At 46.2% G+C, this 17,037-nt stretch overlaps 1 protein-coding gene across 1 annotated transcript in view; it reads right to left on the bottom strand.

The window, feature by feature from the left end:
* Positions 1-17,037, bottom strand: part of IGF2R (insulin like growth factor 2 receptor) — a 113,445-nt gene that overhangs the window by 61,252 nt on the left and 35,156 nt on the right. Inside the window, exons 8-12 of the mRNA XM_074990287.1 lie at positions 3,421-3,583; positions 3,016-3,196; positions 1,441-1,544; positions 749-913; positions 258-398 (exon numbers count right to left, since the gene is read on the bottom strand). Coding sequence (XP_074846388.1) covers positions 258-398; positions 749-913; positions 1,441-1,544; positions 3,016-3,196; positions 3,421-3,583 — 754 coding nt within the window. The remainder of the gene's footprint in view (positions 1-257; positions 399-748; positions 914-1,440; positions 1,545-3,015; positions 3,197-3,420; positions 3,584-17,037) is intronic.

A 17,037-nucleotide genomic window follows, 5' to 3' on the forward strand; every position in this document is an offset into this window, starting at 1 on the left:
CTTTCTAGGGTCTGCAGTTGACCCCTGAACTCCAGGCTACCGCATGGAGCAAGAGAGGTTGACAGAGTATAAAGGCTAGGTCTTCACTAGGGAAATAAGTTGATTCTGGTATGTCAGTTCTAGCTATGCAAATACTGTAGCTAGAACTGCAAATCTGAAATTGACTTTTTGCCTAATATAGACTTAGCCTCAATGAATTGCTGCCTATTCTCCACCCCACCCCACCCCACCCCACACCTTAAAAGCTGTACACTCACCAACAGAACAAACAGCTGCATCTTCTGAACAGACAACAGCTGCTCCTTTCTTTAGTATTTTGTGACAGACATTGATGAAAAAGTGTTTTTTATCTGCTTCCACAGGACTGCTGTCCACAGCTTCCCAATTCTGTGCTGACTCTGAGAACGAGAGAGACTTGATTTTAGTTCTAACAGTCTTGTCTAGCTGCCTAAAAGCCCAAACATCCACAGTAGGAAGAGTGTTTCTTTAAATATAAATACAGCTACAAATAAAGTGACCTTGAGCAAAGAGTGATAAAGGATGCACCTTTAGAAGGCATTTGCTTCTTACGAGGTTTCCACTCCCACCATAAAAAGAAATTCAATACTGTCATCACACACGTGCCAAATATTAAAGAACCCATGAAAAAGCTAGGATGAGGAAAAGTAACAGGAATTACAAAAAATACCACATGGCTTTATGATAAACTGAAAATATCAGTAGAGAAAGTTTAATTCTGTTCCTGTACCTGAACTGCGAATCAGAGGTGACAAATCATATCTTTTCTTCTTATCAGCAACTCTGCAAAGGAGACCTTCTTTCTCCTGAACACAGGCATATTTAGTATCCCAGGTGAAGAAATACGTGCAGTCCGCCTCCCCAGCGAACACGGGAGCTCCTTTTCCTTCATTACCTTACAAGGGTAGAAAGCCAAGAAGAGTTACTGCCAGAGAGAGAGGAAGACAACTAGGTGTCAAGTTTAGAGGGGTACAGGAAAAGTCTGGTAATGGGATTTGCATCTTTCACATCCATGCCAGAACAAAAAACATTACAAAGCTGTAATTTCAGGGCAGCAAAGTGTACTATAGCATCAGCCACAGAATTAACTGCGCACCTTGAAAACAGTGAAGAAACACACCCTTTGGTGGCTGAACATTAAAAAAACGTAAAGCTTTAAAACCAAAGATCAGTGCTATTTAGTTGGCTGAAAGTTTCTTTAGCATTTTCCACAATCAAGAATGACAGTACAATTATTCCCATCAGGAGGTCATCTCTCAGGCCCAAATACTTAAAGAATTACCTCTAACCAAAAGCTGTATTTATTTTGTTAATCATGCTGGCTCAATCACTTGCCCCGGGGCACAGGGGAGTAGCTACACTGGTTCAATAGCCACAAAGGCTACAAATACACTGTAAAAGAATTGTAACCCATCTGCTCACCTGCAGTCTCATTGCACACAAAATTTATGACAGTCATTCGCTGAAAGCCGGAGCTGCACGTATCTCCATCTGGGTATGTTAGAGTGAGATCCCCATCAGAGTACCTGATTAAGAAAAATGCCCATGCTTGAAGTTAACCTCCAGCGAACATTACCATCTTGACTGATAACTGCTGCATTCCTTCTGGGGAAGACAATGTTACTCATAGGAAATTCCGTTGTCTGCATTATGTAACATGCCAGCAGGCCTCAGTAAGCAAGAGTGGCACCTTCCTTCCCTGTAATACAACCCATTTCCCTCCTTATGTTACAGCCTTTGATCCCGCAAACAAACTCAAGATAGCCATATCAGCCGCTGACACCGGCGTTTAGATGTGGGAACCTAGAGAGGCCAGTAACAAGAGCAACCTTGGCCTCAGCCCCATAAAAACATGAAAAGTGGCACTGAACCCGTTCATGCGCACCCATTAAATAATTAAGGAACAAAATCACTTTAAGGTCCTGCCCCTAGCTGAGTTCCACTAGAGACTACCTCAGGAGTACCTCCAACTTTCTCCTGACTGGAGCGATGTCTGCTATGGCCTGATGTGAAGCATTTCAGGACCAGAACTCCCCATGGCAGAAAGGGACGTAAGTATGCCAAAAATAGCTTTTTGTCCAGACATACATACTGTTGTACTTTGCTTGTTAATGTGTACCTTGTGCATAATTTGCAGTAACTTGGAGTAGATAAGCTTAATAAAGTATGATTATCACTAACTGGCTCTGTACTGAAGCAAATCCCATAAAACCTGCCTGGCCCTGTGAACTGACAGTCTACACCTTCACAATGACACCTAACACCAAGGTCAATTCCCCGCTGCTTTGCGCTTTGGTGTATTTATTTACATCTTTCTGAGTTGTAGTGTTTTTACAAGCAGACTGCGCAGGTATCAATGACTACAAAAAGCACAGATGAGTGGAGACTCAGGCCTTATTCTCTCAATATGGCATGGGAATTTCATCTTTAAGTTATTATGTATTTTCTGAACAAAAGCTGAAAGCTTTTCCTGGATGCTTCTACTAGAAATTACATTCTCTAAGAACACTATTCTCATTTAGGATCTTCCATGCCCAATACTCTAAATCAATCAGAACATGGATTGTACTTTTTAATCTAGCTGGCATGAAGTTATTTTCATGAAAAAAATTGTGTTCCCAGCAAAACTGAGGCAATGGAAGAGCAGCAGCCAGAAAAGTCTAGATATCAAAACTTGTAGAACACGAGAAGAGTACTTTTCAGCACTCCCACCTCTTATGAGCCACCTTGGGTGACCTTGGTCCTGAAAAGCTGCCATAGTCCTTGCAAACAAAGCTTTAATGAAGCATCACCATGATTTTTAATTTAAAAGTCTGAATCGGTTTGACGGACAGCTTTATATATTCATTCCTCTACTGCATTCTGTACGTTAAGAAATAAAAACATTTTTTCTATATAAGTCAGATGGGTCATGGAAAGAGAGAAGGGGGTGAACATCAGATAGAAGTTATGTGAAAGATAGAAGTGGCTCAGATGCCTTGAGGGAAGTTTACAAACCTGAGGGTTTGGTTCTGAAATTTTCCTGCCACTCTTTTCTGGTTAGTCTTTGGTTTTACTTGGCAAGATGAAACATATCCACTATCCTCTTCACATCTGCCTGCAGTAGTTTTTCCACAAATATTTAAGTAATAGTAGTACTCTTCTTTATCATCTTTAGCCATGTATGGTGTGACATAGCCTAAGGATACAGAAAAAGGAAATGATTAAAGGTGACAGCTTTGCTCTTTAAAACAGTGGTTGAAAGAAAAGCAATAAAACTGAACACATACTGGAATAGAAACCAGAAGCATTTGTGCCACTGTATTTCAGTCCCAAATGCTCCATACAGGAAGCCATCCTAATATCTAAGTGTGGTCTATGGAATTCACTCCCTTCTCTGTTAAAGAAAAATAAAAAATTTACCTGGTAGCTGAGTGAGTGGTGTCAAGTCAATGGAGACATCATGCTGTTCGTTGGTCAGACTACAGTTTTTACTTTCCAAGTAATCTCTGTGACAGGCATACTCAGTGACCCATTCAATTTCATACCGGCAGTTGAGCTTGGCAGTGAGTTTAGGGCCTGTGCGCTAACGTGGAAGTGAACACAATTCAAGTTGTAAATAAAAAAGTTTACCAAAGAAGTTTTACTGGACACAGGAACTGAGATGGAAGGCTAATGTACTAACACACCCACCCTACTAGCCTCCCATTTATGTGAACGTCATGTTTCCAGCAAACAGACCACATTTTTGGAAATTTGAGGGGAATTTAAGTGTAAAGAATAAAAATTCTGCAAATTGCACAAGTTTGTCATCTTGATTTGTATACTTAATATAAAATGTGTGTACAATATCTTTGTTGCACACTTTTTTTAAAATCTACACATGCTTACAATAGGCCACTAGATCCACATTTAGCTTATTTAGATTTCTAAGTTTCTTGGTACCTAGCTTACACACTTGATTTCAAAATATTGGTCTTTTGTGTGTCTAGAACAAAAAGTTCCTGAAAAGACTACATTCCTTGAAAGGTTACTGACTGATACAACAAATTCTAAGAATAAGAATGAACTGTCTCTATTCAGAGTTGACAATGCAGCTAATGCCAACAGACCTTCCACAGCTTCAAAAACATAACAGCTTCCTTCAAAGCCTTTTAATCATCAACACCTTGGGAGAGACTGAAATCAATTCCAGCTGACAAACTGACTTTTACCCAACATGAGACAGTATCAGAGCCAGGAGTACAACTGCATCTCATATGCACAGACTAGTATTTATTAACAGGGGACAAGAAGTTCAAATGAATAGACAGATGGCTAACCTAGCGAGGAGGGCTTCAAACTATGTTCAACAGGGACAGCGGAGCAAAGTCCACAGGTAAGTAGAGAACACGGAGACCTAGGAGGTGGGAGGAAGCACGGGCTATAATGGCAGAGTAAAAGGAGGGTCAGGGCAAAACTGGGAAGCAAGATGAAATCAGTATCTTAGATGCCTATATAGAAATGCAAGAAGTATGGGTAATAAACAGGAAGAAATGGAAGTGCTAATAAATAAATACAACTATGACACTGTTGGCATCACAGAAACTTGATGGGATAATACACACAATTGGAATGTTGCTATGGAAGGGTACAGCCTGCTCAAGAGGGATAGACAGGGGAAAAAGGGAGGTGGTGTTGGATTATATATTAATGTACACACTTGGACTAAGGTGGAGATGGACATAGGAAATGGGTGTGCTGAGTCTCTCTGGGTTAGGCTAAAAGGGGTTAAAAACAAGGGGGGGGGGATGTCCTGCTTGAGTCTACTACAGGCCACCTACCCAGGGGGAAGAGGTGAATGGGGCTTTTTTTTTTTCCAACAAACAATCATCCAGGGCCCAGGATTTGGTGGTGATGGGGGACTTCAGTTATCCAGATATATGTTGGGAAACTAACAGCAGAGCACAGACTATCCTGTAAGATCTTGGACTGCATTGGAGACAACTTTTTATTTCAGAAGGTTGAAAAAGCTACCGGGGGAAGTTGTCCTAAATTTAATTTTAACAAATAGGGAGGAACCGACTGAGAATTTGAAAGTGAAAGACAGCTTGGGTGAAAGTGATCATGAAAAGAGAAGTTACTCACCGTAGTAACGATGGTTCTTCGAGACGTGTCCCCGTGGGTGCTCCACGATAGGTGTCAGGCTCGCCCCGGCGCCGCAGATCGGATCTTCCCGGCAGTTTCTGCCGGACTGCGCATGCGCCGGTGCGCGCCGCTCCCTTGCGCACCCCCGGTTACGTGCACGATCTGGTCCCCGCCAGTTCCTTGACCAACCGCCTCGAATGCTCCTGAAAAAGACTAAACAAGAGATCCGAAGCGGGGAGGATGGGCGGGTGGTGGAGCACCCACGGGGACACATCTCGAAGAACCACCATTACTACGGTGAGTAACTTCTTTCTTCCTTGAGTGTCCCCGTTGGTGCTCCACGACAGGTGACTACCCAGCAGTAACCCAAGTAAGGAGGTGGGTAATCTGTTTATGTGCAGCTTGCCCCCGAAAAGGACCGCTGTCAAGAGGCGGGTATCCTCTTGGAAAACCCGGTGTAGGGCATAATGCTTGGCGAAGGTGTCATAGGAAGACCAGGTCGCCACTCTACAGATGTCTTAACGCGATGCCCTTGAAAAAGGCTGTTGATGCCGCCACCGCCCTGGTGGCGTGAGCCCTAGGCGGGGCCAGTAAAGGAGTCTTTCGAAGTTCGTAGCACATCTTTATGCAGGACACAATGTGCTTTGAGATTCTCTGCGAAGAGAGACCTTCTCCTTTTGACCTGGGAGCGAGAGAGACTAGGAATCTGTCCATTTTCCGGAAGGACTTAGTTCTGTCTATGTAGAAGGCCAACGCCCTCCTCACATCCAGGAGATGTAGGCGTGCCTCCTTGCTGGAGCTGTGAGGCTTCGGGTAAAACGAGGGTAAAAACTATAGGTTCGTTAAGGTGGAACTCTGAAGAAACTTCCGGAACAAAGGCTGGGTGCAGCCGTAAGGTTACCGCCTCCTTTGAGGATACTGTGCAGGGCGGCGTTGCCATGACTGCTGCGAGCTCGCTCACCCTGCGAGCTGACGTGATTGCAAGGAGGAAGGTTGTTTTTATCGTAAGGAGACGTAGGGGAACTGTGGCTAAGGGTTCAAAGGGTGGGCCTGTTAGCGTGCTGAGCGCTATGTCTAAGTTCCACGATGGTGGAAGAGGCTTCCGAGGGGGGGTACAGGTTTACCAGCCCCTTCAGGACCCTGGTAACAATAGGATGGGCAAACACCGTGGGCCCTTCCTCTTCATGCCAAAAAGCAAATATAGTGGCGAGGTGGACCTTCAGCGAGGATAGGGAGAGCCCGCCTCTTTTGAGGTCCAGTAAGTATTCTAGCATTACGGGTATAGGCATATCAAGGGGAGCTAATTGCTTGGCAGAACACCATGCAGTGAATCGAGTCCATTTCTGCTTGTAAGTCTTCCTGGTAGAGGTCCTTCGGCTACTCTCCAGGACTTGTTGTACTCCCTCCGTACATGTACTCTCTAGTAAGCTGAGCCATGGATTAACCATGCTTGTAGGCGCAGGCCTTGAGGGTGTGGATGCACTATGGACCCCCGGGCCTGTGTGAGCAGGCCCGGCGCCGCCGGAAGGGGAAGCGTGGGCGGTCCGACATGCGCAGAAGCAAGGGCAACCATTGCTGTCGATCCCACGTTGGGACTACTAGGATCATGCAGGCTCTCTCCCTCCTGGCTTTCTGCAAGACTTTGTGGATGAGCACTGTGGGGGGAAACGCATAAAGCAGGGGGCCCTTCCATGAAATCGCGAATGCGTCCCCCAATGACCCCCGCCCCAGTCCTGCCCTGGAGCAGTACTGGGGGCACTTCTTGTTGTGCTGGGTGGCAAACAAGTCTATCCGGGGAAACCCCCATGTATGAAAGATCAGTCATAGCAGATCTGCCATTCGTGTGTGAGTGCAAAGCGCCTGCTCAGCTGGTCTGCCTTCACGTTGTGAGCTCCTGGTAAGTACGAGGCCTTCAATGTTATATTGTTGGCGATGCACCAGTTCCACAGCCGGACTGCTTCCACACATAGGGCACGGGATCGAGCTCTTCCTTGTCGATTTATATACAACATGGTGGAGGTATTGTCTGTATTGATCCCAACTACTTTGCCTTGTATGTGGTCTCGAAAGTGTTTGCAGGCGTTGAACACTGCTCTGAGCTCCAGTATATTTATATGCAGTGACTGTTCCATAGGCGACCACAGTCCTTACATTACCTTGTCGCCGATGCGTGCTCCCCACCCTATGTGGGAAGTGTCGGTAGTAAGAAAAATAGAGATTTGTGGTTGGTGAAAGGGTACCCCTGTTAGCATGTTCTTGGGGTTTACCCACCATTGCAGGGATCTGCGCACCTCTATCGTGGGTGACACCACCCTGTGGACAGTGTGGAACGCTGGCTTCTAGACGCTCGCCAGCCAACGTTGCAGGCTGCGCATATGCAATCTGGCGTTCTGTACCACAAACGTTGCCGCTGCCAAGTGGCCTAGCAGCTGCAAGCACGTTAAGACCGGCACCGTGGGGCTGTATGTAATGACTTGCACCAGGGAACCGATGGCGCGAAAGCGGGAGTCGGGTAGATAGACCCTTGCTGTAATAGAGTTTATACATGCCCCTATGAACTCTGTCTTGTGTGGGGTCGGTCTTTGACTTCGCGAGGTTGATGACCAGGCCCAGCAAAGAAAACGTGTTTGCTGTTACGCGTATCATGTGTAGTACCTCTGCCTTCGAGGCCTCTTTCAGTAGGCAGTTGTCCAGATATGGGAATATAAATACCCCCTGTCTGTGCAGGTAGGCTGACACCACTGCCAGGGTTTTGGTAAAGATTCTGGGGGCCGAGGAGAGGCTGAATGGCAGGACCTTGTATTGGAAATGTTCTTTGCCGACCATAAAACGGAGAAAGCATCTGTGTGCTGGGTGGATCGTTATATGAAACTACGCATCTTGTAAGTCAAGGGCTGCAAACCAACCTCCATCGTCCAGTGCCGTGAGTATAGAGCCAACTGTGATCATCCAAAAACGCTGTTTGCGCAAGTACCGGTTGAGGTCTCGAAGATCTAAGATGGGCCTCCAGCCTCCTGTTTTCTTCTCTGTGAGGAAGTATCGTGAATAAAACCCTTTCCCCTGGAGTCGCTCCGGTACTCTTTCCACCGCCCCTATGACCATAAGATGGTCCACCTCCTGCTTGAGTTTTGCCTCGTGGGAAGCATCCCTGAGATGAGGCCTGGGCAGAGGTTTTGGCGGTGGGAGCAACTGGAAGGGGATCGCGTAACCCGTGGCTATGATCTCCAGTACCCATTTGTCTGTGGTGATCTTTTGCCATTGTGAGTGGAACGGTCGGAGGCGATGATGGAACATTAGTTGGGGATGGTATTGCGCAATGGTAGTAACGGTGCTGCCCTCGACCTGTCCGTCAAACTTGTTGCCTTACAGCCGTGCATCCTCGGGGCAGGCCCGGTTGGGAATGTTGCCTAGGAGTTCTATACTGTTGCTGCTGTTGATGTCGCCCTTGGTCATAACCCCGTTGGTACTGAGCACGCTGAGATTGGTACAGGTATCGCCTTTGTTGAGGGTAATACTTTTTCCTTCTGTATGGAGGGGTAGAAATACCCAGGGTTCTGAGTGTAGCTCTTGAGTCCTTACTGGATTGAAAGACCGAATCAGTTGACTCTGCAAACAACTTCTGCGTGTCAAAGGGGAGATCAGCAATTTTTGCCTGCAGATCCCTCAGGATACCCAATGTCTGCAGCCAGGATTCCCTGCGCATGACCACTGCCATAGCCGTTGAGCGTGCCGCCGTGTCAGCTATGTCCAGGGCGATCTGGACTCCCGTCCTCGAATCTGCATAACCCTCTTGCACAATGGCCTTCAGCACCGGCTTCTTATCTTCCGGAAGCGAATCCATGAGAGAAGTAAGCCTGGAGTAATTGTCGAAATTATGGTTCGCTAGATGTGCTGCATAATTTGCCACTCTCAGCAGCAGGGTGGAGGAGGAGTATACCTTTCTGCTGAATAGCTCTAGCTTCTTGGCATCTCTGTCTGTGCCCCCCGCTTTGTACTGGGAAGTCTTCGATCTCTGCTGAGACTATTCTACCACCAGTGAATTTGGTTGTGGGTGACTAAACAGGAACTCCATGCCCTTCGCCAGGACGAAGTATTTATCCGCTCTCTTGTTTATAGGTGGAGCGGAAGCCGGGGTCTGCCATATGGTGGTAGCAGACTCCATGATTGCTTCGTCGAGCGGGATAGCGATTTTGGATGAGGCCGGAGGTCTCAGGTTTTTGAGGAGCTTGTGGTGCTTCTCCTGCACCTCTGCTGTTTGGATGCCTTGCGTGAAAGCCACCCTTTTAAACAGCTCCTGAAACTGTTTGAGGTCGTCCGGGGGAGCAACATCCCTGGGGGCCGTAGCCTCGTCGGGGGAGGACAAGGAGGAACCACTAGGGTAAGCCTCCTTCGAACTCTCAGGGTCCTGCTGTCAGTGGTACACGCTCTCGCTAGAGGCTTGCGAGGCAAAATCTCGGGGTTTCAAAATCAACTCCCCCCGAGACAACTGTGTTTCCGTCCCCGTCCGTGAGTGCCCACGGGGATATTGGACAGTCGGGGGGGACCTGCCCCTGGCTGTATGCCTGTGGTGTCTATGCCCAGCATGGTGTCTATGCCAGCACGGGCACGGTTCCTGGGATGGAGACCTGGACCACTCTCGAGGTGCATACCCCCTATGCCTGGGAGAGCGAGATCTTCTCGATGACTGAGACAATGGTGAAACTGGTTTGTGATAGTACTCCAGAGGGTCAAATCCCAGAAAAGGCGAAGGTGGCCTGAGCCACAGTGACGCTGGTTGGAGGAACGGAGAAGGAGGCTCTGGGTAGGCTGGGGGAGACCCATGTCTTCTGGTTGGTGTGCGCAGCATAAGGGGAGGGCTTGTTGAAAGCAGCCCTGTCCGGGGAAGGGCTGTGGTGCCGGGTTTTTGCTGCTGCCTTTCCCCTCCTGTGCCGGGGATCTCGGCCCTGCTGTCAGCGCCGCACTCGGCACGCTTAGCTGAGGTGCCACGCGGATAGCCTCCTCCGGTGCCTGCAGGTTGCGTGCCTGTTGGCCCTGCACCGTTGGCACCGCGGGGATCTGTGCCACTTGCGGCGGTGCTGCTGGTTCTGGCGCTTGCCTGGCCACCACTCTGAAGGCTGTGCGTGCTGGCTGTTTAATCATCCGAGGCTCAGCCTCTGCCGCATGCGCTGCCGCTTGTTTGTGACTGTGGCTGGGGGCTGTGTGCTACGCCCGTCCCGCTCGCTGTGGCCACCGGCAGGGATCGGGCTGGAGAAAGCTTCCTCCGTTTCTGCACCGAGGGGGTGAGGGACGTTGCCTTCCTTTTATGGAGCCCTGTGGGTCTCTCCGACTGAGGCCTCTCCGGCACGTCTGGCTGGAGGGCCTTATCAAACAACAGCATTTTCAGCTGCATGTCTCTGTCCTTTCTGGCTCTGGCTGTGAGCTTTGCACAAAAGGAACACTTCTGGGTAACGTGTGATTCCCCCAGGCACCTAATGCATTGACTATGCCCATCGGAGGCCGGCATAGCTTCACGGCAGGACTCATTTTTTGAATCCTGAAGAGGACATCGCGGTGACTCTTTTGAGCTGTTAATAGGGTACTTAGCACTGTCTCTGTGCCTGTTCCCCTCTCACGGACCCCAGCCTGCCGCAGCAGGAGGCCTACTGGCCTTCACGTCCCCGCATTGTCTCCGCTCCTCCCTCTCTTTTACTAAAGCTTTCTACATATTATTTTTATTTATTTATTTTGCAAGAAACCAACAATCTAACTAAAAACTCTAACTACGCCGACTCTGGCCACAGCCTGAGCGGATTCCGTCTGCAGCCGATGGCCGTTAAGAAGGAACTGGCGGGGACCGGATCGCGCACGTGGCCGGGGATGCGCAAGGGAGCGGCGCGTGCCGGCACACGCGCGGTCCGGCAGAAACTGCTGGAAAGTTTCCAATCTGCGGCGCCGGGACGAGCCCGACACCTATCGTGGAGCACCCACGGGGACACTCGAGGAAGAATCAGAGCTCAATTTTAAGGAAGGGTAGTAGGGAAAACAGCAAAATAGAGACAATGGATTTTGGTAAACTCAGAGCTGGTTGGTAAGGTCCCATGGGAAGCAAGATTGAGGAAAGTTGGCAGTTTTTCAAAGGGACATTATTAAGGGCCCAAAAGCAAGCTATTCCCCTGCGTAGGAAAGAGAAAATATGGCAAAAGACCGCCTTGGCTTAACCAGGAGATCTTGCATGATCTCAAAATAAAGAAATCATAAAAATGGAAACAAAGACAAATTACAAAGGATGAATACAGGCAAACAGCACAGGAATGCAGGGGCAAGATTAGAAAGGCAAAGGCACAAAATGAGCTCAAACTAGCTACAGGCATAAAGGGAAACAAGACGACAACTTAAAATACATTAGAAACAAGAGGAAGACCAGGGACAGGGTAGGGCCATTGCTCAGTGAGGAGGGAGAAACAGTAACAGGAAACTTGGATGGCAGAGATGTTTAATGACTTCTTTGTTTTGGTCTTCACCGAGAAGTCAGAAGGAATACCTAACATAGTGAATGCTGGTGGGAAAGGGGTAGGGTTAGAAGATAAAATAAAAAAAAGAACATTAAAAATCACTTAGAAAAGTTAGATGTCTGCAAGTCACCAGGGCCTGATGAAATACATCTTAGAATACTCAAGGAACTGATAGCTAGTTTCAGATACCTCCTCTATCATCTTTTGAAAATCATGGGAGACAGGACAGATTCCAGAAGACTGGAAAAAGGCAAATATAATTCCCATCTATAAAAAGGGGAAGAACAGCAACACAGGAAACTATAGACGCATCAGTTTAACTTCTGTGCCAGGAAAGATAGAGCAAGTAATTAAGGAAATCTGCAAGCACTTGGAAGGTGGTAAGGTGATAGGGAACAGCCAGCATGGATTTGTAAAGAACAAATCACGTCAAACCAATCTCATCGCTCTGATAGGATAACAAGCCTTGCTGATAAGGGAGAAACTGTGGATGTGGTATACCTAGACTTTAATAAAGCATTTGATATGTTCTTGCATGATATTCTTTTCAATAAAACTAGGCAAATACAACTTACATGGGGCTACTATAAGGTGGGTGCAAAACTGGGTGGATAACCATACTCAGTAGTTATTAATGGTTCTCAATCCTGCTGGAAAGGTATAACAAGTGCCTTTCTGCAGGGGTCTGTTGTGGGACTGGCTCTGTTCAATATCTTCAATGGTTTAGATATTGGCATAGAGAGCACACTTAAGTTTGCAGAGGATACCAAGCTGGGAGGGGTTGCAACTGCTTTGGAGGATAGGGTCAAAATCCAAAACGATCTGGACAAGATTGGAGAATTGGTCTCAGGTAAACACGACAAAGTTTAATAAAGACAAATGCAAAGTGCTCCACTTGGGAAGGAACAATCAGTTTCGCACATACAGAATCGGAAGTGACTGTCTAGGAAGGAGTAAGGCAGAAAGGGATCATGGGGTTATAGTGGACCACAAGTTAAATATGAGTCAGTGTGACGCCGTTGCAAAAAAAGCAAACATGACTCTGGGATACATTAACCCATGTTTTGTGAGTAAGACACAAGGAGTCACTCTTCTACTGTGCTCTGCACTAGTTAGGCCTCAGTTGGAGTATTGTGTCCAGTTCTGGGTAATGCATTTCAAGAAAGATGGAGAAATTGGAAAGGGTCCAGAAAAGAACAAGAAAGATCAAAGGTCTAGAGAACACGACCTATGAAGGAAGGCTGAAAGAACTGGGCTTGTTTAGTTTGGAAAAGAGAATACTGAGGGTGGATATAATAGCGGTTTTCATGTATCTAAAAGGGTGTCATAAGGAGGAGGGAGATAACTTGTTCTTCTTGGCCTCTGATCCTAGAACAAAAAAAGCAATGGGCTTGAACTGCAGCAGGGGAGGTTTAGGTTGGCTATTAGGGAAGAGTTCCTAACTGTCAGGGTGGTCAAACACTGGAATAAATGGCTGAGGGAGGTTTTGGAATCTCCATCTCTGGAGTTATTCGAGAACAGGTTAGATAAACGTCTATCAGGGATGGTCTAGACAGTACTTAGTCCTGCCATGAGGGTAGGAGGCTGGACTCTATGACCTGTCGAGATCCTTTCCAGTCCTAGTATTCTATGATTCCATGCAGACAAGTGTGTCTATAAGACAGTTACATAGTACTTCCCCTCTCTTCCCTCACCCACCCCTTAAAAAAAAGGGGGCAGGGGGGCGGGGAAGAGGTATTTTGTCAATGGCTTTTACTGTTTGACCTCTTGCCTCCCTCCAGCATCACACTGTCCGGTTAAAAACTTCTGGGAAATTTACTTACTCTACCAGAATATTAGCAAAGATTCAACCTCTAATCCAGAGCCGTCTTGACCATCAACATCCATGGGTGCTCTGGGATTGGAACAGTCCTGGGGAAAAAAAACTAGGGGTCCCACCCTCAGCAACTCCTCCCCTGCTCTCCCAGGGCTTCCACAGAATCACATATAGCTCATTTGGGGTGCTCCAGCTCAGGCAGAGAGGGAAGAGAGCGGGAGCGGGGACTGTTGTTCAGAAGCGGCTCATGGCTACGTAGCCCCACAGTGACAGGACTCTATAGCTGCCCAGTCCATTTCCCCCCCGCCCTCCCCCGCACCTTCCCCCATTCCCACGCCATCAGTGCTAGCCCCTCTGCTGCCACCGGCGCAGAACCCCCACAATTAGTGGAAGCAGAGGGGCTAGCATTGACCTCCCCTGGTCTGTCAAATTCCCTGGCTCAGGACCAGTTAGGCCCCAAGGGTGCTGGACTAGGCAGGTTCAACCCGAACCTCCTGATAATGAACTTAATTCAACAAGCAGACTTAACTCCTTATGATGACTTAATAATCAGAAGGAAAATATGATCATGGAAACAGACCACTTTCATTTTGAATGTGCTATAAGCATTAAAAAGGACATAGAGCAGTTTTTAAACTAAGAGGTGGGGGAAAGCCGATTGGTGCGGGGGAGCACCTGGATCGGACGGAGACTTCTCTTACACGAGGCTCCATAGACAGGGATTCCCTAGAAGTTAGTCAGATAGGGAACGTGGGAAATAATATATGGGCAAGATCAGATGTAAAACAATCATGCATAAAAAAATCCACCGTGTCTGTGAAAGGCGGACATATAAATAGTGGTAGTTTTCTAACATGCTTTTACACTAATGCTAGGAGTCTGTCTAATAAGATGGGTGAACTGGAGTACCTCATATCAAAGGAGGAAGTTGACATAATAGGCATCTCAGAAACATGGTGGAATGAGGACAATCAGTGGGACACTATCATACCGGGATATAAATTATATCGGAAAGACAGAACAGGTCGTGCGGGTGGCGGAGTGGTACTATATGTGAAGGATAATATAGAATCAAATGAAGTAAAAATCCTAAAGGAATCAAAATGTTCCATAGAATCATTATGGATAACAATTCATTTCTCTAATATGAATATGGCATTAGGAATATATTACCGACCACCTAACCAGGACAGTGATAGTGATGCTGAAATGTTAAGGGAGATTAGAGAGGCTATCAAAATAAAAAACACAGTAATAATAGGAGATTTCAATTATCCCCATATTGATTGGGTGCATGTCACCTCAGGACGGGATTCAGAGATTAAATTTCTTGATGCCTTAAATGACTGCTTCTTGGAGCAGCTAGTACAGGAACCCACAAGGGGAGAGTCGGTTCTCGATCTAGTCTTAACTGGAACGCAGGATCTGGTCCAAGAGGTAACTGTTACTGGACCGCTTGGAAATAGTGACCACAATATAATAACTTTTAATATTCCTGTGTTGGGAAGAACACCGCAGCGGTCAAACACTCTGGCATTTAATTTCAAAAAGGGGAATTACACTAAAATGAGGAAGCTAGTTAAACAGAAACTAAAAGGTAGAGTAATTAAACTAAAATCCCTGGAAGCTGCATGGAAACTGTTTAAAGACACCATACTAGAGGCCCAACTTAAATGTATACCCCAAATAAAAAAAACACAGTAAGAGACCTAACAAAGAACCACCATGGCTAAACAGCCATGTTAAAAAGGCAGTGAGAGAGAAAAGGGCAGCTTTTAAAAAGTGGAAGTCAAATCCTAGTGAGGAAAATAGAAAGGAACATAAACACTCCCAAATTAACTGTCATAATGTAGTAAGAAAAGCCAAAAAAGAGTTTGAGGAACAGCTAGCCAAAAATTCAAAAAACAATAGTAAAATGTTTTTTAAATACATTAGAAGCAGGAAGCCTGCTAAAAAAGCAGTGGGGCCCTTGGATGATAAAGATATAAAAGGAGCGATCAAGGAAGACAGTGCCATTGCGGAGCGATTAAATGATTTCTTTGCTTCAGTCTTCACGGCTGAAGATGTTACAGAGGTTCCTAAATCTGAGCCAGCCTTTTTAGGCGACAAATCTGAGGAACTCACTCAGATTGAAGTGACATTAGAGGAGGTTTTGGAATTAATTGATAAGCTGAATAGTAACAAGTCTCCAGGACCAGATGGCATTCACCCAAGGGTTCTGAAAGAACTCAAATGTGAAATTGCGGAGTTATTAACAGTGGTTTGTAACCTATCCTTTAAATCCACTTTGGTACCAAATGACTGGAAGACGGCCAATATAACACCAATATTTAAAAAAGGCTCTAGAGGAGATCCTGGCAATTATAGACCGATAAGTTTAACATCAGTACCAGGTAAATTAGTAGAAACACTAGTAAAGAGTAAAATTGCAAGGCACATAGAAGAGCACGAATTGTTGGGCAAAAGTCAGCATGGTTTCTGCAGAGGGAAGTCGTGTCTGTCTAATCTATTAGAATTCTTTGAAGGGGTTAATAAACATGCGGACAAGGGGCACCCAGTGGACATAATATACCTAGATTTCCAGAAAGCCTTTGACACGGTCCCACACCAAAGGCTTTTATGTAAATTAGGTGGTCATGGGATAGGAGGAAAGGTCCTTTCATGGATCGGAAATTGGTTAAAAGACAGAAAACAAAGGGTTGGAATAAATGGTAAATTTTCACAATGGAGGGGGGTAACTAGTGGTGTTCCCCAAGGCTCAGTCCTGGGACCGATCCTGTTCAACTTGTTCATCAATGATCTAGAAAATGAGGTAAGCAGTGAGGTGGCAAAGTTTGCAGATGACACCAAGTTGTTCAGGACAGTCAAAAGCAAAAGGGATTGTGAAGAACTACAAGGAGATCTCAGCAAACTGAGTGATTGGGCAGCAAAATGGCAAATGAAATTTAATGTGGGTAAGTGTAAGGTAATGCATGTTGGAAAAAATAACCCAAATTACACGTACTACATGATGGGGTCAAATTTAGCTACGACAGATCAGGAAAGGGATCTTGGAGTTATAGTGGATAGTTCTCTGAAGACATCCACGCAGTGTGCAGCGGCAGTTAGTAAGGCAAATAGGATGTTAGGAATTATTAAAAAAGGGATCGATAATAAGACAAAAGATATCATACTTCCCCTATATAAAACTATGGTACGCCCACATCTCGAGTACTGCGTGCAGATGTGGTCTCCTCACCTCAAAAAAGATATATTGGCATTAGAAAAGGTTCAGAAAAGGGCGACTAAGATGATTATGGGCTTGGAAAGGGTCCCATATGGGGAGAGGCTAGAGAGACTGGGACTTTTCAGTTTGGAAAAGAGGCGATTGAGGGGCGATATGATAGAGGTATATAAAATCATGAATGGTGTGGAGAAAGTGAATATAGAAAAATTATTTACCTTTTCCCATAATACAAGAACTAGGGGACACCAAATGAAATTGATGGGTAGTAGGTTCAAAACTAATAAAAGGAAATTTTTCTTCACACAGCGCACAGTCAACCTGTGGAACTCCTTGCCCGAGGAGGCTGTGAAGGCCAGGACTCTATTAGGGTTTAAAAAAGA

Source organism: Carettochelys insculpta, chromosome 3 (genome assembly GCF_033958435.1).
Source record: "Carettochelys insculpta isolate YL-2023 chromosome 3, ASM3395843v1, whole genome shotgun sequence".
NCBI classification, from domain to species: Eukaryota; Metazoa; Chordata; order Testudines; family Carettochelyidae; genus Carettochelys; species Carettochelys insculpta.